General features: G+C 40.2%; 1 protein-coding gene across 1 annotated transcript; it reads right to left on the bottom strand.

The window, feature by feature from the left end:
* Positions 1-49: 49 nt before the first annotated feature.
* LOC6556744 (breast cancer anti-estrogen resistance protein 1) lies at positions 50-24,373 on the bottom strand. The gene is made up of 4 exons (XM_001983582.3): positions 23,586-24,373; positions 11,767-11,910; positions 9,399-9,665; positions 50-2,798 (listed from the first exon to the last, which is right to left on the bottom strand). The coding sequence occupies exons 1-4, from the start codon at positions 23,697-23,699 to the stop codon at positions 897-899; spliced, it is 2,427 nt and encodes an 808-aa protein (XP_001983618.1). The 5' UTR covers positions 23,700-24,373; the 3' UTR covers positions 50-896.
* Positions 24,374-24,599: the final 226 nt, after the last annotated feature.

Here is a 24,599-nt window from a genome sequence, read left to right as displayed (position 1 = left end):
TATCGTTTGATTTTAAATTCAAATGCGCGAAAATAAATATTACAAGTGATTTAATATAGTTAATTTTATTATATTTAATTTGATGGTCTGCACTTGAATTGAACAGTTGCAGTCACGAAATCATTGTTATTATTACATTCAGTGTATAGTATGGCTAATGTGAATATTTTTCTTCTTGTATATTGCTGACTATTTGCCGAGCGCAAAACGACAAATGTTTATTGCAAATCTTTCAGATTTTGACTATGTATGTGTTTATTTATGTACGTTTATGCTTATGCTACATGCTAGGTTTGCGTTTTATCAGATATTATTGGTTATAGATAAGTAAAGCTAAACTACACAATATATATTATCTGCTGAAATGCTTCACTGATACAAAATACACAATTATTCAGCGGAAAATACAAATGTACAAAAAAAACGACATTTAATTAAGGTGAGTAGTGCTATTTACAGAGGACCTAACTTAAAGCAATGCGCTGACTATGGGTTCTAATAATAAATACAACTAAATCGTAATCGTAACGAAATGTTTACATAATTTTATATATATATATATGTGTGTATGCATCGAATTATATATACATATGTATGTAGTTCTTTTTGTGTGGAGATAATGACAATCGTTTGTTTTTTTTTTTTTTTTGGGTGAGGGGCTGTGCATTTTCTGATGTTTGCTCCAAGAAATATCACAATGCAAATAATAGTATATCGAGGATCGAGATGCGATATCTGCGGATATGCCGAATTCAGAATGGGTCTGGGATTATTGTTGCATAGCATAGACAAAGCGTGTGGTAAGTAAGGAACATGTGCGCCGCCAGCCTGGAAGACTTTGGAAGCCGAGTCGTTGAATAAAATACTGCCTGTGTGTGTGTGTGTGTGTGTCACACTTAAGCTCCATCTCCGGCGGACAGCTGCACGGCCTGCAACATCACCTTCTTGAGATCATATGCCAGATCATTGATATGATGCACCGAGTCGACCATTTCCTGGACAGCAGTGCCGCTGGGGAAATGGGCAGCTGCCTTCTTCGACTTGAGCACACAGGTCTTGAGAGCCTCGGACAGCGAATTGGTGCAATGCAATATCTTGTCGCGCAGCGCCTCCTTGGAGATATTGCGATGCACATTGTCACCGATGGTGACCAGATTGTGGGCGCTGACCACAACAAATTTGCCATAGGCAATGAAATATTTGGGCGCCTGATTGTTCTTCACCGTCTCCAGGAACGAGTCGATCGCCTGCAGCAGATTGCCCATGTGTGTGGAGATCAACTGGGCATAGTATCGCACCAGCTTCTTGTCCTTGTCCGTCATCTGGGGCGATGCGGTGGCCACCACACATGGTGTTGTCGGCGTCGTTGGCACCGATGGCGTCGTTCCCATCGCTGTACACTCGGCAATTTTCAGTGCACTGTCGAACTGTGTCTTCAATCCTGCGGGAATGGCATCCCTCAATGCCTGATTCTTTTTGGCCGCCGCATCCTTGGACTCAAAGGCAACATAGTCATAGTCCTCCAGCCACTCGGCGCTGCCGCGTGTGCATCCATTGTGAGTGCTGGGGCTGGCGATTGCTGCCTGATCCGGGGGCAGTTGTCGCTTGAAGAGCAGCGAGGCATTGCCTTGAATGAAGCTCGTCGTGGAGCGCACATCCTCGGTCAGGGTCTGGGCACAGGCCATTAACTGATCCAAGCTGTCAGGCGGCCGGCAACCGTGCTTCTCATCACTACGCGCCAGTTGCTCCACCGACCAGCCACCACCCTGGGCATCCAGCGACTCGGAGGAATCCTGAATAAGCTTGTTGGCATCCCTCAAAGCGCGAACCAGCGGACGCAGCTTCAGGGCCAGATTGCGATCCTCCGACCGGTGTGCATTGCCCAGCGCACCCTCACCGAACTCGGCGAGATCATGAAGCGCTGTGCGCAGACGCAGTGCAGCCAGTTTCAGTTCCATGATGTTCGGCTCCAGCTGGGCACGTGTGCGCCAATGTGGCACCACAAAGCTGAGCAGTCTTGTGATGGCCAGCGTCGTCTCCGACTGCAATTTGGCCAGCGTTTCCAGCGCCGAATTCAGCTCCAGCGGCAGTTCCTTGCCGATGCACTGGCTGCCATTGCTGCTGCTGCTCTTGCTGCTGCTGCTGCTGCTGCTGTTGCTGTTGTTGGGCTGTGCCTGCTCCTGCAGTGGCGGCAACGAGAACTCATAGCTGTGGCATGCGGCATGATGGGGACGCTGATGCGGGCGAACAGGCAACGGATTACGGCGGGGTATATCATAGTCGGGCATATTCGCCAGCGAGCTGCGATTCGAGCTGGAGAAGCTCAGCGACAAACTGTCGCTGGTCAGCAGCGATGATGCCGAACTGCTGGGAGTCATTTGGTGTTGTTGCTGCTGTTGCTGCTGCTGCTGTATGATTAGTGGGCGTGGCACATCGTACGATTCCTCCTCAATGGACATCGATGCGCCGACGCTCTTCAGCGATTCGAAGCGTGGACCCAACGCCGAACCCGTTGTCGGCGTCCTCACGCCCCTCGCCACGCCCCCATCATAGTTCAGCTGGGGCACAGGCGTTGCCGGCTTGGGTATATCATAGGTCTCGAACTCGGTGCTGCTGGTGCTGGAACCGTTGACGTTGCTCCCATTCATCATGCCCAGATTCTGATAGATGCTTTGGTTGCTGTAGATCTGCTGCTGCTGCTGTTGTGGATGCGGTGAGCGTGGCGCTCCAGATAATGATCCCCCCGGGCTGTTGTTGTAAATGTAGACATCACCCTGTGGCCGCTGAGGCGTAATGACCTGTAATCAATACCAAAAAAAAAGAAAACGGAAAGGAGAATTAAATTAACAATTGGCCAGAAGAGCATCTTAGAATTGTGTAATTTGCGTAAGTCAAAAATCGCTAATTGGAGTGGGAATATTTAAAATTAAGCTGGTTTTTGTTAAGCAACAAAATTGATATTTTGGGTTCTTCTTTTTAGCACTTATATTGCAAACAGTGATCAACCTATTGAAAGGTTATAAAACATTAGTTTGATAAGGAATAAAGAATAACAGCAACTTAACACATAATATTAAATTGGTGCAGAATAGTTTCGACATTTAACCAAAAAGATATCAGATATATTTTCATCTTACTTTGGGTATGCAAGATATTAATTTAAACAACAAAAATATATATAAAAAAATGTCTAATTAACATGTGATAAACTAGACCTGTGATCCGCGGAATATTTTATTTGAAGAAGGTTTTTGGTAGACAAGAAAGTTATATTTTGAGTTAAGTTAAGTTTGTTTTTGTTCTCACTTTGATAACAGTTGGGTTATTAAACCACTTTTGTGAAAGGTAAGTTAGACGAAAAAGTATCTTAGTAGTCAAGTTGTTACTTTTGTCTAGATATCCACTCAAGTTCTTGATTTAAGCAAAAAACATGTTTAACTTATTAACTATTGATTCCAAATTCTTTCCAAATTAAAACTTAAGTAGATTTAAAACTGACTTTAATTGGTGATTAGAGCAGAAATAGAAACTCTGTTTTATTCAAATATTTATATGTATATGTGGTCTGGGGCTGATTAGGACTGGCTGCCTGCTTGGCTGACACATGCAACACACAAGCGTCTGAGTGAGTGGTGCCACCCACGCCCTTTCTTACTACGACTATGACTTATCGATTTTCACAATTGTTGTTGCCACCTCTCGGCGATTTTTATGAATGAGCTACAATTGTTTGGGGGCGGCGGAAGAGGGGCTTATTGCTGGATGACTGTCTCACCTGTCTGCCTGTCTGCCTGTCGGATTGGCTTTATTGCTGTCAATTATCACATTTTGTTGCCAATTATTGCCAATTAATAAAATCCGTGAAGAGAAAAGATGGCATAAAAGAAAACTGCACGGCTCAATGGGAAAAACTTGACTGTGAAAGGAGTCGAGTGCGATTCGTGCTCGCAGCAAGCAGCACGTAAAAAAATAGTGGGTAATATTTTGAGCATGCGCACTGCTTGACCTGCTCTCCAGCCAAAAAATACTGGGATATTAATGTGTCTTTTTTTCCTCTTGTTGTTGCCGACTGCAGTTCAAAGCGGTTCAGTGTCAAGGTAATTACGAAAAAAAGACCCTGAAGCCGGACAATGGCAAATAAGGCGAGTGGATCTGGGGAATGGCAACTGAAGTGTTGTTTATTAATAGAAAAGGGATTAATTATTATTGAAAAAAATGCGATATGGCAGCAGCTTAAGCGTTCCGTCAATTTCTGACGCCATATGTTTGATGAAATATTATTACAGCATATGTCAAATTCATCAATTGCTGCTGCAGCTACCCTCGTTTAATGAGCACACACCAAACTGCCACGCCCACCGACCGTTAGCGCATTGAATCGATTTCCAATTAGGCGAACCGTTAAAACCCCAACCCTCGAAAAGGATCGCCAGCGCAGCGAGAAATGTGCTACCTGAAGTGCGTCCAGTTTTCCCTTTCCGATCCGTTTGGTTTGCACTCCACAACTGAAGTGCATTCAACACGAGTCACACAATTCGCAAGCAAACAGAAACTACAAAAACTATAAAAGTCGATCCTTAGCAGCTGCAGCCACAAAAACATTCCCTATCAAGTCGAGAAATCAGCGCAGCTGAACGAACAAGGAGCAGCGGCCAGACTCACTTTGAGGCCACAAAGGAAATAGAACACATAAGTTGTGTAATTTGTTGCATAAGTTCTTCTGCTTCTTTCTAGTGTCTCTGGGCTCGGCCTGGGTTAGCCTTTGGAAATGGGACACAGCGGGAAGCGGTGCTATCTTCAAAGAGGTCACTTTTCATGCTGATTTTTTCCCAGCGCACCATTTTTTTGCGTGACTTTTACTTTGCCAGGCATTTTCATTTTATGCTCCGTTATGGAAATCATTGCCTGGCCCATAGATCAAATATGTTTGTTTATTTTTATGACACATTTGGGGCGCTTTTAATGGCCCAGATACCACTTGGGCACGGCTTGCAAGAGAGTTGCGAGTTGCGAGTGGCGAGCTGTGAGAAAGGGGCAAATGACCGCATTATAAAAGTTGGCAAAACGCTTCACGGTTTGTTTTGCTTTGACTTATTTTGCTTATGGCTATTTTTAATTGGATTTTGATAGTTGGCAGTTGTAAATTCACAGCACGATCTTCGAGATTTTTATTTTCGTTTATTTGTGTATTTTATGCAGCAGCGTGTTGCTTGCTCGAAATCTCTCCAAATCTTTGGCTTGTCAAAACATTCTATAGTTTTGTATTTCTATTATTTTTTTTTTGTTATGCCCCTGTTTATATGTGTGGTAGCAGCAGAGATTTGTATCTTTTGCAGCTCATTTGATGCATTTCAATGACTCCTCTCACACCTATCGCACACCTGCACAAATACACAAAAAGACAGCAACAATCAAATCGAAAAAGAAAAAGAAAAAGAGGCCCGCGTTCTTTTGACAAATTTCAGCATTTTCTCACGTACGCTGATGACACGAAAAACATTTGTACAAATATATGCAAATTGCTGTAACGAAATCAGTAAGCTGGCCAACTGAGACCTGAACCTGGAGCGGTGGGCAGAGATCTCTAAAAATGGCCGCAGGCTACTCCCGTATAATGTTTATTGTGGCGTCATGTTGTGAACTCAACAAATCCACTCTTCAATCAGACTCGCAAAAAAAACAACAAAAATCAAGTGGCTTCAAATTGAGGCTTAATTAATGGCTATTTATGGAAGACGACGGAGGCAGTGCCGAGTGCTTGGATCATTAAGCTGTATTCACCGTTAATCCCTAGGATTGGCACTGGTGACCTTGCCATATTGGAATACATTCCTCAAACCAAATATAAACGCAACAAATTTCACAATGTTTGAAATCCGCATTGCCGCATTGCCACATTGCCGCATTGCTGCAGCTATATTTCATATCGGTGTATTAGCCAGTTGTTGCCATAAGTTCCTCTAACTTTGGTCAACATGCACAAATCTCAGCACAACCAAAGATGCACCAGCAACAACAACAACAACAACAATGAAGAGTTATTGTTGTTGGCATTTTTGACCATTTTTGGTCATTGAAATAAAAATGACATCTTTTGCTCTCACAAACACAAGCACAAGCACACAAAACACGTCAAACTCTTTTTGGAAATGGTCCAGCAGCAAGGCAACAAGCACAACCACAACCACAACCACATTGCCATAAATCTTCACGGCTTGGTTTTGCCTGTTTGCCTGTTTGCCAGTTGGCCAACCTGACTTGGTCTGAATGCGTTTTGCGGACGCTGCTTTATGGGCAGTGCGTGACCGCACTTGGCTCTGCTGCTGCTGCTGCTGCTGCTGCTGCTCCAACTTATGTGGGCTCAAGGAACTTGAAATTGTCACATTGTCGGGCTGGCAACTGGCTAACTGGCTGACTAACTGGCTGACTGCCTAACGGTGGAGCCAAGTTGCTGGCTCTCGCTATCTCAGTTGCCAGTTGTCTCAGTTTTAGCCACTGTCCGCTGGGATTTATTTTTGGTCAGGCCGACAATGAGTCTTAAATATTTATGCGCTTTTTCTCTTTGGCCACACTTAGAGATAGAGACAGAAACAGAGAGAGAGAGAGAGAGAGTGAATACTGTGCAATTGGCTTGTAAACATTTATCAACTAGTTTGTTTTGCAGTTGTAGACAAATTATTATCCTAAGGCCAGCTTTTGAACGCCCTTGTTTTTGAAAATCGTTTGAGTTATGGGAAAGTTATGGCAGAGGAAAGTTTAAAGATAAAAACGTGCTTGCAACTTTAAATTATTCTAGAGTTTGTGGCAGTTGAACATTTAGACTGTAGCCAACATGGCATTTTTTGGGTTGCAGTATTTTAACTGAATTTCGAGCTCAATTTTTGAATGTAGTATTATTCTAGAGATCAAACCATGATCAAAATCAAGTCCATGTCTAGAGTTCTAAGAGGGTATTTAGGATTCGATTCACTCAAAGTGCAGGCAGTGCTCAACTTATCGGGCTGGCTGCAAATAGATTTGTTTGTAGAACGTGGGCTGGCAACGAGAGGCAAGAGTCGCGACACTTGCCGCACTTGGTGGCAGCCCAACAGTTGCGCAACAATGTGCCACAGACATTTCCGTTCTCAATTGAGTTCGGGGCATGCAGCTGATAATCATGTGGCGTATGGCATGCAGATCGTTAGACACTTTTGTGGGCATATCTCATAAAAGGCATAAAAGGCACTTCAGAAATTGCTGTTAGCTCGTTTCCACCTGTTTGCAGCACCCAATAAAAGAGCAAATGAGTTTTTATTCCCCCTTCCTCCGTCAAGTGTTTAACTTTTGTTGGATGCAGTGCATCATGTGTAGAAACTTTTTGACGCTTTCAAGTGGAGGCTTTTCAATTTGGAGTTTCCACAAGTCAAATCAATATAAGCTCAACCACAGACACGTCAAATTGAACAAAAAGCGGCATTTAATTTTTACAGCTACCACTTCAAGAGCTAAACCTCTCCCCCAACCCATAAACAAAAAGAAAAACAGCTATAGCTTTATGGCCAGCGGTGTTTGTTTGTCGTGGTCTCCTCTCCATAGAAAGGTTTCACCAGAGACGCAATCTTGCAGTCTGCCAGTGGCAACGAGCCCGTTGCAATTTGCAGTTGCAGCTCTTTGAATTGGACAGACAAGAAATCAAATGCTTGGATACAATGTCTTGAGGGAGGGGGATTAGAGGTGGTTGGGTGGGGAGATAGAGGGGGGCAGGGTAGGGTAGAGCGACGATTGTTTCTCCGCTGGCGCAGCATTTATTTGAATTTGAATTTATGGTTTCACTTGCCTCCATGAAGATTGATAGCTGCCGATAATGCGAGGAAATGTTTACGACTCTGTAATTTGGGCTCTATTTTATTTGATTTGCGTTTGGCTGTTTGGCGTTTTGCGTTTTGCGCCAAGTGCGAACGAAAGCGAAAGCGAGTCCGAAGAGACGACCCAAAACCAAAACCAAACTCAAAAACGCCCATCGTCTGTCAAAAAAAATTTGAAGAAAAAAATCCAATATTCACAGATGGCAAAGTTCAAAGCTGAAACACACCGATTGCATGTGGTGCTAATGATAATGGACAATTATGGATGCAATGGATGCTTATGCAATGGCCAAATGCGAAGGAGGATTGCCAAATGAAATTGAAAGGCCCGATCAAAGCAATGATCTGCGGAGTAGGTCAAATGTATGCTATGTGATTAGATGAGCTATGGACTATGTTTATAGTCAACTAAAATTGAGTTATCTGCTCAAGCACTAAAATGATTCTATGTTAAAAAGAAAGGAAAGAAAATAAGAAAGAAGATAAACGATTTCCTTGAGCGTTTTCAACTAATGTCAGCTATTTTAGCCAAAGTGCAAATTATTCATTTCCTTTAATTATGGACATCGATTTTTCAAATCGAACAGATGAGATATGCTGAAGATGATGACGAAGAAGCTGAAGTAGCAGATGTGGTGGTAGTTACTAAAATGCAAATAAAACGCATGTCCAGCTGACAAATTGGCAAATTACGAGCCATATGCAAAAGACAGGCCAAAAAGGAAACCCGTTGCACATGCAACAACAAAATAAACAGATACAGCTGGACAGCAGCAGCAGCAGCAGCAGCAGCAGCAGCATCAGCCCCAGATGGAGTCTCTCAGCTCAGTGGCAAAGCAATGTGGCCTCAACACGGCTCTTATTAATTGCACAATTACGACACGCAATTGACGTGCAGACTGAACGATGGCCGGGCGTAATGATGGAAAACCTGCCGGAGTCGAGAAATTGCTTTCTTTCACTTTCCAGACGGATATCATAATTCACAAACAAAAAATGCAGTAGCTGCCGACCAAAAGCCAAAAATAAATCAGCCAGACGATGTCATTACAACAAAAAAAAACACAAATCAGAGTGTTGTAGTCGAGTGAGCTCGACTACGATATACCCTGAACCAATTCTCAAATTTCCCTTTAAAAGTTTGTTGATGAAATTTGAGCAGTTGATCAAAAGAACTTCAATGCAAATTAATGGAGGCCGCTGACTTTAAAATGGTGACTTTTATTGCAAACGGAAAGCGATATAAATCAGAGATATATAGTTCTTATAGTCTCTGAGATCCGCTCGGCTGAATATACATACATATATAACTTAAGGGATCGGAGATGCTTTCTTTTGCCTGTTACATCCGCTTACAAAATCATTATACCCTTTATACCCAATGGGTTCAGGGTATACGAAATAACATAATTCAAAAGCAAAATGAAATCAATTAAGAGCAGCACGATAAGGCGGAGCATTTTGGAGTTAAGACCCTTCAGGAAATGCCGACGAAGCGTTAAATTAAAAAATCAGAAACCCAACAAAAAAGAAAAAAGACAACAAAAAACTCACCTTATTCGTGGATAAATGCCACGATCTGCGTGCACCACGACCCTGACTGGAGGAGATGGAGGAGCCTGTTGAGGATGTGGATTGGGTCTCCGCACCAGATGTACTGATGATGGAGCCATTCTCATAGATCTCAGTCGAGCAAATGGAGCTGTTCAAAGTGGCGGTGCTAGCTGCCAGCGATGGTACCGGCGAACTGGCCGGCGATGGTGAAAAGCAGCCCGAATCGTACGAGTTCAAGATGCGTAACCGGTTGCCGGGGCATAGACCCTATTGAAAAAATAAATAGAGCAAAAGATTTAATAAGTGAAAAACAAGGAAAACAAAAACAATATTCAGCAATTATAATTGCAATCTATTAAATGGAATTCATGGCTGTTGCCCATTGAGTTCAATTGAATTTGATTGCTTTTTAATTAACTCTGAATGCTGAATGCATTTTTAATAAATACATCAAATATATATAAAATATAATACATAATACATATACAGTAATAAATGACAATTTTTTAATTGCCCGTCATTCTCGCTTAAAAATGAATGCAATTTTTCATTGACAGTTTTTGGTTTTTGCTCAGCTCTTTTGTCTATTTCTTGACATTTGTGTGAGACTTTTCAAAATGTGTTCGAAATGTTCCCATTACCACAAAAACCAAAGTGAAATATGTTGTCAACATGTGTTTCAACTCTTTAGCTGCTGCTGTTGCTGCTGCTGCTGTTGCTGCTCATTTCAATTTAATTTTAGGCCGTCAACAACAAAAATTGCAAGCGGTTTTTTCCGTAATTTTTTATTTTTTAGCAAGTGCCGAATAATTTATGCTACAATTTTGTCCACATTTTTGTTGGTTATTTTTTTTATTTAATATTTATGTGCTGTTGTCGCCACTCAATTGGCTACTATTATTTTTTTTTTTTTGTTATTTTGTGGGTTAATTGTTTCCATTAAAAAGTGCGGCTACTTTTTAATTAACGGCAATTGGCCGACATAGTATCTAAGTATCTATGTATGTATCTCTATCTATGTATGGCAATTTTGATTTCAATTTTGATATGTGTTTTGACACCATACAGCAGACACCATAAATTGCCATGAGTGTATTCACGAGTGCTTGTGAGTGCCTCTGAGCCAGCCAATTGAGCTGTTAATTAAAAATATGTTTCGTAGCGGCAAATTTTGTAGACGTGCAGAAATGTTTTCGAGCTGTGCCGTTAATCAGTTTTTAATTTGGCAACTGGGTGTGTTTATGGCCACATCGAAACTGATCTTGCCTTCCCACTAAGTATATCTCTATGTAGTTGTTTATTGTCTAATCGGAGCAGAGCTTCAAGGTTGCAACACGTTGAACTTTAGACGTGTATTCAATCAGAGAGCTTAGATCACTAAACAAACACCATAAGAAATGCTGTTCTAGCAGATATTAGGAAATTCTATATTGCGGAACATGATTTTAAATGATCAGAAATATGAGAAATTGAGCAAAAGAATCTGGAGAATATAAATCTATTGTGCGCCGTTCAAATTGATTGTGTATTCAACGCATGATTTTGGCCACATTTTACAACTCAGTCAACAAACTTGGCCGGCAATTTCCATGCATTTTCTGACCAATTATTGCGCTGCTGTTGTATAAACTTAACAAGCTGTGAAACATTTCCACTTTGTATGCAATCACACTAACAATATCGACCTCCTTTTTGTTTCCCCACATTTCACACCCCAGTGGCATTATGATGGACATAGGCCAGAGACCATGTCCAAAAATGATGTTATATGCAGTGCGGTGCTGCGGTAATCGCTTGTAATAATGCTCGCGAAGGCATTATGAAGATTATTATTACAGCTGCAGACACAATTAAAGTGCCAAATGTGAAATTTATGTGCAACCAAAACCAAAAAGGGGGGCCTTCCCGCATCTAGCGACGGGTGAATGATGTCGTTTGAACGAACGTTCAACGGGTGGCAGCCACGTGCCTGGAGACGATGATGTTGCTGCTGGTTATGATTCACATGGCTCATAACGAGAACGTGGCTCCGTTGAGACCACACACTCCATTTGTATGTGCAGTTGGTTAACTACAAAATTAAATTATAAATTCAAATTGAGTTTTTTTATTTCGTGTGCGAAATGATTTGCTGGAGAACTTATGCAAATGCCTCAATTGGTTAATTACCAATGCAGTGCTGAAATGGGCGTGGCTAGAAACCCATTTGGCAATTAGTAGAAGAAACTTAAGGGGAAGAAGCACAGAAACAGCACAAAAAGCAAATACACAGCTCAAGAAGAGAAGGCGTTGCCCCTTGGGCATTTAATGGACTGGAACTCTTCTCAGTTTTGTATCTAGAATATAGATTCGAAGAGACTTGACTCACCTGCCGATTGCGTAGCGAACAGAACCACCAGCCCTCGATGCCTTCGGTGTCCTGTTCGATGACGGTGAGGACGTCGCCCTTCTTGAAGGGCAGCTCATCGGGCGTATCCGCATAATTATCATAAATGGCTCGGGCATAAAGTTTCTGCAATTACAAAGAATAAAAAATAAGAACAATTCAAATTGTGTGCTTTATCTGAATGAAACAGTTCCTAAACATTTCGATTTATAATAACCATAATGAACAACTACATGCGAAAAAACTTCTAAGAGGCCGCAAACAGTAAAATCGAGAGAACAACTAAAACGAGTCCAATTTCAAAGGAATTTCAAAGACGTGGTGGTGTTTGACCGACCCCGACTTTGACTTTAGCATTCACTGCGACTCCAATTCAATCTTGGACTGGGCCAAAAACATCATTTATAAGAATTCGTCTGCGCTCATTTTCAGGTAGCATATTTGCCAAAAATTTGGCAAACATAAATCGCAGCACAACAAAAAACAAAAAGTGGAAAAAAACTGCACAAAGTGCAAAAAACGATTTATGTTTTTTTCTTTTTTGGGCAAAATGAAAAACAAAGCGAGTTCTTTTATTGTATTTTGTTTTGTCTTGCGCTTCATTAGTTTAGCTGGAATTTCAGGTCAACTGCGGTTGTTAGAGCCAAACAACAGCAGACACTTTGGGTAGCCAAAAGAGAAACACATACACTTTAATTAAATGACGGCATATTTGAGTAATCAAGCTGATTGAAATTCATATCAATTTTGTTGTTGCATTCCTAGCACTTAAAAGATCATTTACTGCACTAGAGCACAACAGTTTAGCGGCACTGCATTGTTGCAGCTCCCCTTCACCACCCCCCCTGAACAGAGTACCATAATCATCAACTTCATACCATTCATACGCATTTAAACGCTGCAAGTTGCCTTTTATCGCTCCGTCTCTAAATCACTGCGCACGACTGTCCCTTTGTACTTACTCCATTTATGTATGTGTGTGTGTGTCTGTGTGTGTGTATCTGTGTGTGTCTGTATCTGTGGAGTGTGTGCAAAGGTTTCTTCAATGAATGGGGCTGATATATCCATGTGCTTATCTGTCCCTCTGTGTGTCTGTGTGTGCCTCGGTCTCAGTTTGAGTCTCGGGTTAAGCGTGTTGCTTTTAATTTCGCCACCGCATCGAACAGAAAATCCAAAACGAACGTTTTGAACTCAAACCCAAAGCCGACAGTTTTGTCGTTGTTGTATTTTTTCAAGGACGTAGCCAAAATATTAGTTAGAGGGGATCAAAAAACCCAAAACCTTCGACTTAAGAGCTCCTTTATATACAAGACTCTTAATTAAGTGCAGAAATTTGCAATAAATCAATTTTTTAGGTTTTGAACAACTTTCATGAATCTTTCTTCACTCCAGTTATGCATCTTATAGATAATAATAGGTTCTTCTTAGGGTCTTAACATCATTCAAGAAATATTCCTAATCCAATAAATAGTTACGATAAAATCTACATAGGAATAATGTAATGGATTTAGATGTTGAACTTTAGTTGTTGTAAAGAACTTCTTAGTTACTGTAAAAGATAAATTCAACCAAGTGCTGGAGGCTAAGCCACTGCTCATCTTGGCCCCTTTTTGTAGACGTCTACGTCCATGGTTGCCGTTGCCGTTGCCGTTGCCGTGACTGCCACGCTTGGCAGTCTGCTGAGTACTACACTAGTACAACTTGTACCTGCCCCCATCCCTGCCTCAACTGGCTCATTTAATATGAGCTGCGCATATCGCATAGAGACACACACACACACAACAACACACACACACACACTCAAGCAGAGAAAACTCAGCGATTACAATATCGCACGATGAATCGCCGTTGAACTTTCAACTCGCTGGTTTTGGGTTGAAACCCGTTTCGGCAACAACAAAAAAAAACCACTACAACAATAACAACAACAGTTATGATCAGGGGTCTTGGATATTGTATTCTACTTTTCAATTTGGAAAGCTGAAACCGTTCAGATTGTCAAAAGAAAACGAGCGCACTTGAAGTTCATGTGCAACGAGCAATTCATGTGGCATCCACATAACTGCCAATGACACTCGAACGTTGCGTTGCTCAAACAACAACAACCGACAACCGACAACCAAACAATCAACAAACAACAATCGACAATCGACAACCTCCAATCGACAACCACAAAATGTGAGGCTGATCTCAAGAAATGTTTGTCAATTTGCCTGCGACAAACGTAATCGATGTGAGCGAGAAGAGATCGAACAGAGATCGAGTCAGATAGAGTGAGATAGAGCATTGTTGGAGATTGCTCTCCAACTGTCCAGAGTTGTCATGTGCTTTTAGTTTACTTAGCTTTCTTCTTCAAGCTGAATTTTTAACACGACGCTAATTGAATAGACAAATATGTACTTAAAACCGAGAAGGGGGTCTTAAATTCCAGTTCCGTTTGTGGGTCTGTGATTTTAGTTGTTGTTGTTGCTGTTGTCGTCACAAGCAAATAAAAATCAAATTTCGATGGATTGTTGTTTGTTTTGAGGGTCTTTAATTGGTTTGTTTAGCGCATTTCTTGTCGCGCTTTATTGTTAGTCCAAGGAACTTGAAAATGGAAGTGAAAAATGTGAGAAATAGCTGTTAAAATATTGGAAAGATTCGTTGAAGAGTTCTCTAAATGCTTCTCATTTTGTTGAGCTGTGGAAATCTGTGGAAAAGTTGTTCAACTGCAAATTCGAACGCAGACTCATATTCAATTCACTTAACATTTGTGGATTTATGCCTTATAAATTGCATTTTACAAATTATGCAAAATGCTGACAATAAATCAGTCGAGAAATTTAATAAAAGTAATTTCGGCCTTTGGGCCATTTAACGTTTCCTTTCCGATCGATGGGCGCGCTTTAAACTCAAAGTGAAAGAGCTCCACAGATTTATTGTTGTTTTTTAAAGGCGAGCGCGTTGCAAACAACTACAATGAGCATATATCTATAAGCAACAAGACTCGTTCCACATAACTTGCATATACGCAGATTTTTGGCATAAAAATACAGCCCAAAAAGCAGCACACATGAAAGCAACAAAAGTTTTTTTTCTCGAGTATGTTGTTTTATGATTTTTTCTTTATTTCAGCTTGGCTGGTTACGATTTTGTTTTTTTTTTTTGGAGGTTGTTCACCATTTGGCCATAAAGAGTAGAGACAGTTAATTTTGTTGTGGGGGGAGGTGTGCTCGGTAGAAAGCAAAGTTGGACTTAAGAGCCCAGCACAAATGTTGGCCAATTTACGATCTCCACGGCGAGTGCATGACCTTACCTTACCAAACTCAATTCGTTCGGCTTCGTTTTGCAATTTTTTAAGCACATTCACAAAGCTCGTAAATAACAAAATCCACCAACATAGACAAGTGCCAAACTACCAAAACCAAAAAAAAATAAAATAAAATAAATAAAAAATGAAAAGAATAACAAACAACAGCAAACAACAAATGCCGCAGGCGATAAAGTCTTAATGAGCACTTAAAGCCCAAAAAAAATGATTGTGTGTAAAAATAAAAATTGGCAAAAAGTTTGTCAAAAATTTACACAAGATCTGATGAGTTTTAAGACGCTGCTTGACTTGATAATTTGACATTGAGGAGCCGCTTAACCGCATTAAGCCAAACTGAAAACGATGAAATGCCAAAAACACACACAAATAAATACTTGAACAAACTGTTAACTCTTAACAATTAACAGTCAAGAGAATTCTACAGGGCATATTCCTTTTAGTCAATAACACTTACATTGATAACCTGTCCTCGTACAGATAAGAATAATATATATATATATATATATATTTAAAAATTGTATTTATTTTTGAGGGTTCGCGTGACTGATAAAGTTTTGTGGTTTTGCTTTTGGCTGCTTTTTAATTAATCCAATTTGTGGCCCACTATCAATGGAGGTGCGGCAGCTTAATATGATTTTTGGTTTTGTTCGGTTTTTGTTGTTGCTTTCTTTAAACTTTGGGCTTCATTAGCTGCAAACATTTTTGGTGAGTAGACGCTATTTATTTTTGGATAAGCAACGCGTCATATTTTGTTTTTTGGACTTTTGCTTAACCTTTGGATATTGGCATTGACTAAGTGAAATTCGGCTGATTAAATATAACCTGGGTTTTTTGCACCGTTTGTAGGTTCTGTGGCAATACCATTTTAAGAAGAGATATGCGAATTGCCTTATGCCAAATATTTGAACTGCATAAAGTCATATACATATATATATAAAATAAATTTTGTATTTAGCCCACTTGTGTTGGCAATATAAAACGCCATATGTTGCGTTGAACTGGTTTTATTGTGGCTGTATTTGTGTTTGTTGTTGGCAAAAATAAACAAAATGTTTACTGGCTGACAGCTTCGGCCATTTCGGCACATTTCGTCAAGCCGTGTGCAAAAAAAAATGTGACAATAAAACTTTAAAGCGGGCAAAAGAGAGAAACACGTTCCGACTGCCCAGCAAAATCAGTCGGAGCAGCTGGCCAACTGTTAAACTTGACGTTAAAATGCGTTGACAAGTGCACAAAATCCAATTCAGATGCCATTTAACCCCCTACCTCCCACACACCCCTGATATATCAGATTCACTGAGCTGTAAGCGAGTCAATGAAAGTGCAACTGATACTCAGTCTCCGATGCAACATCCCCCCCACACACACACACTGGGGAAACATGTCAACAACAATGAATAGTCAGAGAGTGCACAATGAGTGTGTGCTTTGAATAGCTGCAAGTGTCTTGGCTGATTCACTTATCTTTTGAATCAACTTTAATGGATTTGACTCAAGCTTAATCTGCTGTAGGCTGTGGCATGCCTCAGTCAAGCTGACCCTCGCGAGTTGGGTGCTAAATTGAACTAATCTAAGACATACTCCGATTTTTCACAATAAAGGTTAATATTAAAAGCGTAGCTAAATGGGCTATAAACTGTTCTCAGAAAATGACCACAGTTAAATTGAGTTTTTTCCAAGTTTAATAGATCGTCCCTGATTGTTATTTAATACTGGTTTCAGCTAATGTTCGTGGAATAATAATTTTTTTTATACCCAAGTGCGCTTGAAATAAATTAACTTTGATGTTGGCAAAACGCGGCTCTCGTTTCTAAGGGTCCGTTTTCGTTTTTTTTTTTTATGTAAATGCAAAGTGAGTCACAGAAAACCCATGACGATTGCTGTTGTTACTTTGACTAATTCCCCGTAGCGAAAATTTCGCAAATTTACTCTTGACTGTTGTTATATTAAAGAACAAATAAACCGTTTCACAAAAGTATTGTCGACCTTCACAAACAAAAAAATACAATAAATAAATGAAGGAAAAAGAAGAGAAAAACCAGACTTCAAGTGAAATACGCAACGCAAAAAGCGTTGTTAATTGACTTCCCCAAAAACCCGCACTGACAAAAAAAAAATAACAAAACTAAAATAAAAAAAACAACACTCAAAGGTTTCTTAACTCGTGAATCAACTGGCAACAAATCAATTTTAAACAGTGTCTGTGTAGTTTTAATTTTTTATGCAGTCAAAAAATGTTGCTGTTTCATTTGAAAACATTTTATGAATTTTTATTGGTTTTTATTGTTTTTACTGCATTTTTTATGCTGAAATAAAACACAGACACATTCCCAGAAGATTTGGCAGAGAACAGAACCGCCATAAAACTTTTTGAAAGGCAATAAACAAAAGATCAATCATTTGATAAACAAATGTTGTTCAGCCATTAAATAATAAAAGATTTGTCGCAGCCAAAAAGAAAAAAATGTTGCAAAGTGCCCTAAAGCGCATTGCAAAGTGGCAATTGGGAAACATAAAAATCACAAAAGTGTCACAAAAAAAAAGCAGACCCATAAAATATGCATAAAGCAAACGACAAACAAATTAAAAAGCCATTGTCGAGAATTTGTTAAACAGATGTCTGCATAAATTAAAAGCCAGACTTTCGGCCAGAAACGACAGTTTCCACATTTCTTCCAGCTTATCTGTAAATGTGGCTTAAACACTTCGAACAACTCAGTCAGACTTTTATCAACAACAAAGACAACTAATTCCGTTGCGTAGCTACGTCGTATGTTTGTTATGGATCAAATCATTGACTTTAAGATTAGAGCCGCGGAATACCCCGGATGTGAAGATGACTCATCTATAAGCTGATTGGGGCATGAGGCATCACATTTTTAGTTGTTGCGCACCTAACCAGTTTCTCTGGCGCTGAAGATCGTTTGCCACTCCAGAGCACCTACGTAAGCGGACCTTGAACCCCAGAAATGCCCTCGGAAGGCATCTAAGCGACACTCTTCCATGTTCATTAGGAGCCACGTGATGGATTACAGCCGAAGCCCATGTTTGAGACCCACGCAAATGTCTGTGAAGAGCAGGGCTTAAACTGCTCAGATGGGAAAGTGTATAGAAAAGTCAAATAATTCAAGATTACAAGCGAAAGAAGGTGTACATAAGGAGAGTGTGTGAACCTTTCTGTAAAGAAAATGTGGCAAACAGGAGTCCATCGGGTTGAGCTTAGTTAAAAGAATTGATAAAGATTTCCTTAACTAACAATATGAGAAAAATCATTGTAGAAATAATCACAACCAACTAGAAAATATAGTTTTATAGGCATTCAAAAGTGTGTAGCAAAAATTCGCTTTTAAAAACATTCTTCTGAAACCCATTAAACATGCATTGATTCAAATTCTAAGAGCTTCCACTGCACCTTTAAATAAACCACTAATTAGCATTTTATTGGCGCGATAATGGACTGTTATAATTAACGCTTTCAAAGAATTCCGCTGACTCAGTGCAGCAGTTGAGCCCCTTATGGCGCATTGCAGTAGCCACAAATTGTGGCTAATAATTAAGTGAAGGCGTACAAAATGACTGCAAAGCGATGGCCTACCCCACTTAAGTGCAAACTTTTATTACTCAAGAGCGATACATTTGTCTTATCTAAAGCAAGCGAGAAGAGAGGCAGCCCCACTAACCAGGTATTGGCCATAAAGGTTGTCGTCGTTGTCGATATCGCAGTTGTTGTTGTTGTTGTTGTTGTATGCCATAACACATTTCCGGTACTGGCCATAAAAATTGCTGTCGCTGTAAAAATATATATATGTATGTGGTGCACTCGCTGTGCAATTTGCAATTGTTTATTTATTGTAAGTGTCATTTTGCCAGCCAGTTGTGAGCAGTTGCGCTGCCAGTGCCCTTCATAATACATTTTGTTTTGTAATTACAACTCAATGTTATCTCTGTGCATATATATATATAAATAACTGATGGCTATGCCTCTTTGCATCTCAAGCTCGTTTCAGGTGTTGCCTAATTAGCATTGCTTCGAATACGGCAACAGAACAATTTCTTTTGATGACTAAGCCCGTAAGCCCTCTTGGGGTCTGTGCTCTCATGTATATCCTCCTCCTGAACGTGACATGATGTATCTCGTATAATTTTTCATAAACTCAAACCTAACTGACACGTACTTTACAACATGCAACAACAGCAACAACAAGCGCAACATTGACAGACATTTAAACATATACATACCCATTTTTTTTTTTTGTGTATCTGTCAGATACAAAAAGAAAAACCGCAGCGCACTTAACTGGCTGATAAGACAAAGCGCTAGAAAAGCAACAGCAACAGCAACAACAACAATAAAAACCCCATCAAGTAGCAAAGTTCGCGTGCATGTAATTTGTTGTTGTGTGTTTGTTATGTGTGCTGTGTGTTGTTGTTGTTGTTGTTGCCATGTTAACATGCAGAAAATGTGTAAAATGCCAAAAGGGGCCAGACCCATAGAGCACCCCGCCTGCACCTCTTTCGAGAGCCGCTGCGTGGCCTCCAGTCGTTTATCACCAGCCCCTTATCAGCGTCCACATTTGTCTTGGCTCGGCACGTTTGGCCTGACGGCCCAACTGTCAGACGGTACAAGTGCCTGACTGCCTGACTGCATAACTGTCTGACTGCCTGCCTGCCTGCCTGAGAAAGTGCAGAACGAAGACTCCAAAGGCCAAACAGCAACAGGTGTCTCTGCGTGCACTAAGAAAAATAATATACTTCTAAGAGGCAGTTCATTCTGTGTCTCAGCATTATTTCTCCCTCTGAAAATCATATTTACAATTTATGCAGATTTTTCCAAAACCAATAAATATTATATCTATTTTTTTTTGAGTGTAGGCATTCCATAGGCATTTATCGCAGCTCAAGTGCATAATTTCCTACAGCGCTTGGCACTCGTTATCCATTTTATTGACATGTTTGCTGAGCTCTCAGTGCGCAAAAAAAAAAAAAACAAAATAAATAAATGCAAACCAAATTGATAACTTAATTAATGGATTAGCAAAAGACTTAAACGTGAACTGTGCTAATGACGGTCGAGCAAGGGGAAGGGGCAGCCATGCAGTTACTAGGCACATGAGTGCCCCTGCATGCCCCGCTGTCCAGTGTTAGATAACAACACTGTGTACGCAGTCAGCCATTTTGCAAATAAGTCGTAGATAAAATAACTCAAGCCAAAGGTAAGCGAAAGTTTTACATACACATAAAATGGACTTTCACAAGGCGCTCAATTTATTTGATATGCCGGAAAAGATGAATGACACAACGAGGGGCAGAAGCTAACACTTAACACTTGAGAGAGTTATAATGGGGGTCTACAGTTCAGTTGGTTCATGATCTACTACGAGGTCTATAAGGTCTTCGTTAACATACTTTAACTCGAACTTCAAACGAGTCTTCTAATAATATTAACTCATAGTTCAAGTTTTGAGCTATTAACTTGTTTCAAATAACACACATTGAGACAACCAAACGCAATCCAAACGATTACAAAATCTGGTGCATTTGTTGTACTTTTGTACAATCGTTAGAGTTCACTATAAGTTAATTAACGCGAACTTTAACTATTCCAATTATTAGAGCATGCAATTTACAGCAATTCAGGTTTTCAGCCCGACGAGATAATTAAAGGGAACAAATGAAATCAGATTTAATAGTTGACTAACAAAAAATCAACGTGCCTAAACAACAACTGCAAACAATACTGACAAACATGTCATATATATTTTCATCAATAAAACAATATATAAGTATATATGTATATATATATGTAGATGCTTGTGGCGCGACATTGCTTTCAGCGCCACAGCGTTCAATCAATTTCAATTTCTGGAGACAGTTGTTAGTTTATTTTTTTCTTTTTGCCTTACGTTTTCTTAATTTTCCAAATTGAAAACGCTGACGCTGCACACGCACATTAATTCTAATCAATTTCTTCAGGCACTTGTGGCACTAAAAAATAAGTGCCCAAATAACCACAAAAAGATCCCTTAGTCAGTGCCCCAGCCACCATGGGACGCCACTTAATCAAAATGGGGAGAGAGAGATATATTCCCAAAGGACGGTTGAACTCCGAACAGGACTTTTACTTTCTCGACCTCCTCAGACATGCTGTTAATTAATGCCCGAAGACATCGCTTTGGTATATTTCGGCTACCACTTGTCGCTGGGTTTTCGATTACAATTTATTGGTGGCGGCGGCACAGCGCTCAATTAAGTGCGATTAGATTTGCTGAAAGTCGTCGAGAAGACGTTCACTGTATTCGAGATAAGGTAGCCATGGACTTGCTGCTTATCAGTGGAACAGGTCACGCCTAAGCATTTGCCGATAAGATGCCAGTGAAGAGAGTGAGAGTCTAGGAAATGATACGAGAGAGCTACGTGAGTGGTCTTTGCCGGGCAGGATTTATGGCCTTCAGAGTTTCAGTTTGTTGGTATATTGCTGCCTATTTATAGCTTGGCACTTGCCGCCTTCCAATTGCCTTTCAATCAATTGAAATTAGTTGGAAATCAACATCAACAACAGGAACACAACAACGCAGAAGACTATTAATAACTGATTTTATTCGCTGGTGCAAGCAGTGCCATTAATTTCATGGCCCTAGATGGACAGCTGGCACTCAGACACACGTCCAGCACGATGGACTCTGGCTGGAGGATAGTGCAACTATTAATTGCCAGCAGTCAGCAGCATGCTAATAGACCCTTATGCCTACTCCATCTCCAGCTCCATCTTCATCTTCATCTTCATCTCTCTACCTCTCTTGAAACCTATGCGAACGGAAAGCCATCTGCAATGTTTTCCGCTCTTTACATTTTGAAATCTAAGCTCTTGTATCTGCTGCTGCTATCCCCTTGTGCTCCTCCCTCCCATTTGAATATATACAGTCGGCAATCTGCAATGGTCTTCTCGGGCTAACCGGCTTTGGCTTTGGAGCTAGGAGCGTCAATTACTTTTCGCTTTTTTGCGCATTTGGAGCACATTTATTTTAATCTCACCTGGGCCTGAGCGTTGTTTGCTCATGTGATGGATGCAGCTGCAAGTGCAGTTTACCTCCCTCTTCAATCTCTCAATCTGCTCAGCACACTCAGTGCATTGTGTATTGGATATCTTTAATTACGGCAGTACTTAGTGTCAGCGACTATTACACTAAAACAAGTATTGCCATCGATCACTCGCCTGCCTTCAAGATTATGTCTTGTAATTAGTTTTTGCTTTCATTGCATTAAGCCAGAAAGAGAGTGGAATGAGTGCTCTAAAAGCTCATGCTGATAGGTAAACAAATTTATTATTACTTTACTGATCAACTTGTGGAAATAGGTCCAAATTTGTTTAGCGTCTACACTTGTTTGTCAAGCCTGATAACAGTCTATAAATATTAATTCACTTCAAGGTCAATTGTAGAGAAATATTTGCAGAGAGGTTGGCAACAGGAGGTGGGGCATGTAAATATATAGATTTACATTTTTAATTATCTCAAAACTTAACAAGGAGGAACGAATCTTTATTTTTATTAAAGATAAACAAAAGACTTGCTAAGAAAATACGACACAAAGAACTAGCCTCAACATAAAAAGTATGAATAATAAATTTCAAAGTAATTATATTTATAGTTAAGCAATAGTGTATAATAAGTATAAATTCTTTCAGATTATTATTATATACAATTATTATATACATATACATTATATATATATTATTATAATAGATTAAATAGCCTTCCGTTTCTTTCTTGGAATGTATAATAAATATTACAAAATTCTTATAAATGCCTAATCGATTGAAAAGCCTTCGGTTTCTGCTAGTCAAAGCTAAGTTGCTAAACTTTATCAATCCTATGGCTGGCTATCTAATCATTACTGTTGCCAAACAAGTCAAGATAACTGCGGGAGGGAATCACACACGGATGCAGTGATGAACTCATTGTTTTCACGAGTGTTAACTGTTTTCGCACTTGTGGGTTGTGGCAACGGGCCTGGGGCAGCTGTTGAGAGTTATCACACGGCTCCGAAAGATATCGCACCTGAGTAATAAATATATATAATACACACATGTATGTATTGACTAGTATATATATATATATTAAGTATAACTGGCACATCAAACGGTCTGCTGAGGTGATAACGAATGCAAAATTGCGGACATTTTGCTGCTGTTGCTGTTGCTGCTGCCAACTGGAAAACTAGAAAAGTGGCAGCTGCCTGGCTCAATTCGAGTGTTTATTTTATTTTTTTGTCAAGATAGCTGAGAGATCCGTTACAATTTCCGGACACGAACTGCAGTTGAACGCGCCTGTCACAACAACAACTCGAAAGGATGCGACTACCGCGTTCCCTGTCAGATTTCGCTGTTAATGAGTTGTCCATGACTTAATCGGAGTGGCTGCATCTCACAGATATACATATACAGATATAAAGTTAGTTGGTTTATTGATATGATTGGCTAACCGATACTAACCGATTTAATGCGAACGCGTCGAGAGACGGGCACATCGTAGTCGAGGTCCGCATTTGTGGCAATCGAGCTGCAGCAGGATTCAGGCACTGAGATTAAGCTTTGATTGTCCAGCATTTTTGATGAGTTTTCTCGTTCGTATTTCGTTTTTCGAGTATTAACTTTGATTCATGAACAGTTGCTTGGCTTATTGACTTGGCTGGGACATGTTGGTCGTTCAATCGAGATACCCAAATATATTTAATCCAGGACAATATAGATAAAGTATCTCGACTTTGACTCGTTCGCTGTGTACTTCACTTAACTCCACTTCACGTCACTTATTCTCAGTGTATCTCTTTCTCAAGCACAATGCTCGCATCAGCATATGTTTTTGGACTCTTATTTTTGTTTTGTTTTCTTGGTTTTATTTTGGTTTTACTGCTTTTTGCGGAATCAGCTTAAAAATTCAAGTTTTACCCGCGGGGCCACAACAAATTCGCCAAACGCAAAAAACACACACTAAAAAACCATTCGTGAAGTTTTAACAAAAGATGACCCAGCTACAATAGCAACATAAACCGATTCGTTTGGTTTTATTACTGGCTGGCCGACATGTGTTTGCTGTTTGCTGAATTATAGCGATTTATATCGCTGTCTTCTTATCGCCTTTTTACTCAATAGCGTTTCTAATCGCCACGAAAAACAATAAGACTCGCAACAAAATTTTCAATACGACAATTTTGGTTTGTTGTGCGCTGTCCGCTCAGCACTCAAAACGCTCCGCACCATTGGAAACTACACAAGCAACTGAATAGCTAGCGGATTGCAATGCCCTCAGCCGGTGTTGCTGTTCACCACCAACATTTGTTGTGTTTATACCCTTATGCAGAGTACCACGATTTGTTGGTGCGATTGGCGCACTCATTTCAAATTACAGACATTGAGACATCATACACACAAAATGCACACTCAAATACTCTGTAAGAGTATACAAGTAGCGCCTTTATATATTCTCTTTGCCTGCACACATTTACT

The sequence above is a fragment of the Drosophila grimshawi genome, unplaced genomic scaffold, assembly GCF_018153295.1.
Source record: "Drosophila grimshawi isolate 15287-2541.00 unplaced genomic scaffold, ASM1815329v1 contig_44, whole genome shotgun sequence".
Lineage (NCBI taxonomy): Eukaryota > Metazoa > Arthropoda > Insecta > Diptera > Drosophilidae > Drosophila > Drosophila grimshawi.
The sequence above is the reverse complement of the archived record's forward strand: the minus strand, read 5'-3'. Positions and strand labels throughout refer to the sequence as shown.

What these genes read in the sequence shown, in the direction of transcription:
- LOC6556744 (XM_001983582.3), bottom strand. Translation starts at nt 23,699, where the DNA reads ATGCTGGACAATCAAAGCTTAATCTCAGTGCCTGAATCCTGCTGCAGC. An exon ending in GACGCGTTCGCATTAAATCG is followed by an intron (nt 11,911 to 23,585) that starts GTTAGTATCGGT and finishes TTGTAATTGCAG; the next exon opens with AAACTTTATGCCCGAGCCAT. An exon ending in GGCATTTATCCACGAATAAG is followed by an intron (nt 2,799 to 9,398) that starts GTGAGTTTTTTG and finishes TATTGATTACAG; the next exon opens with GTCATTACGCCTCAGCGGCC.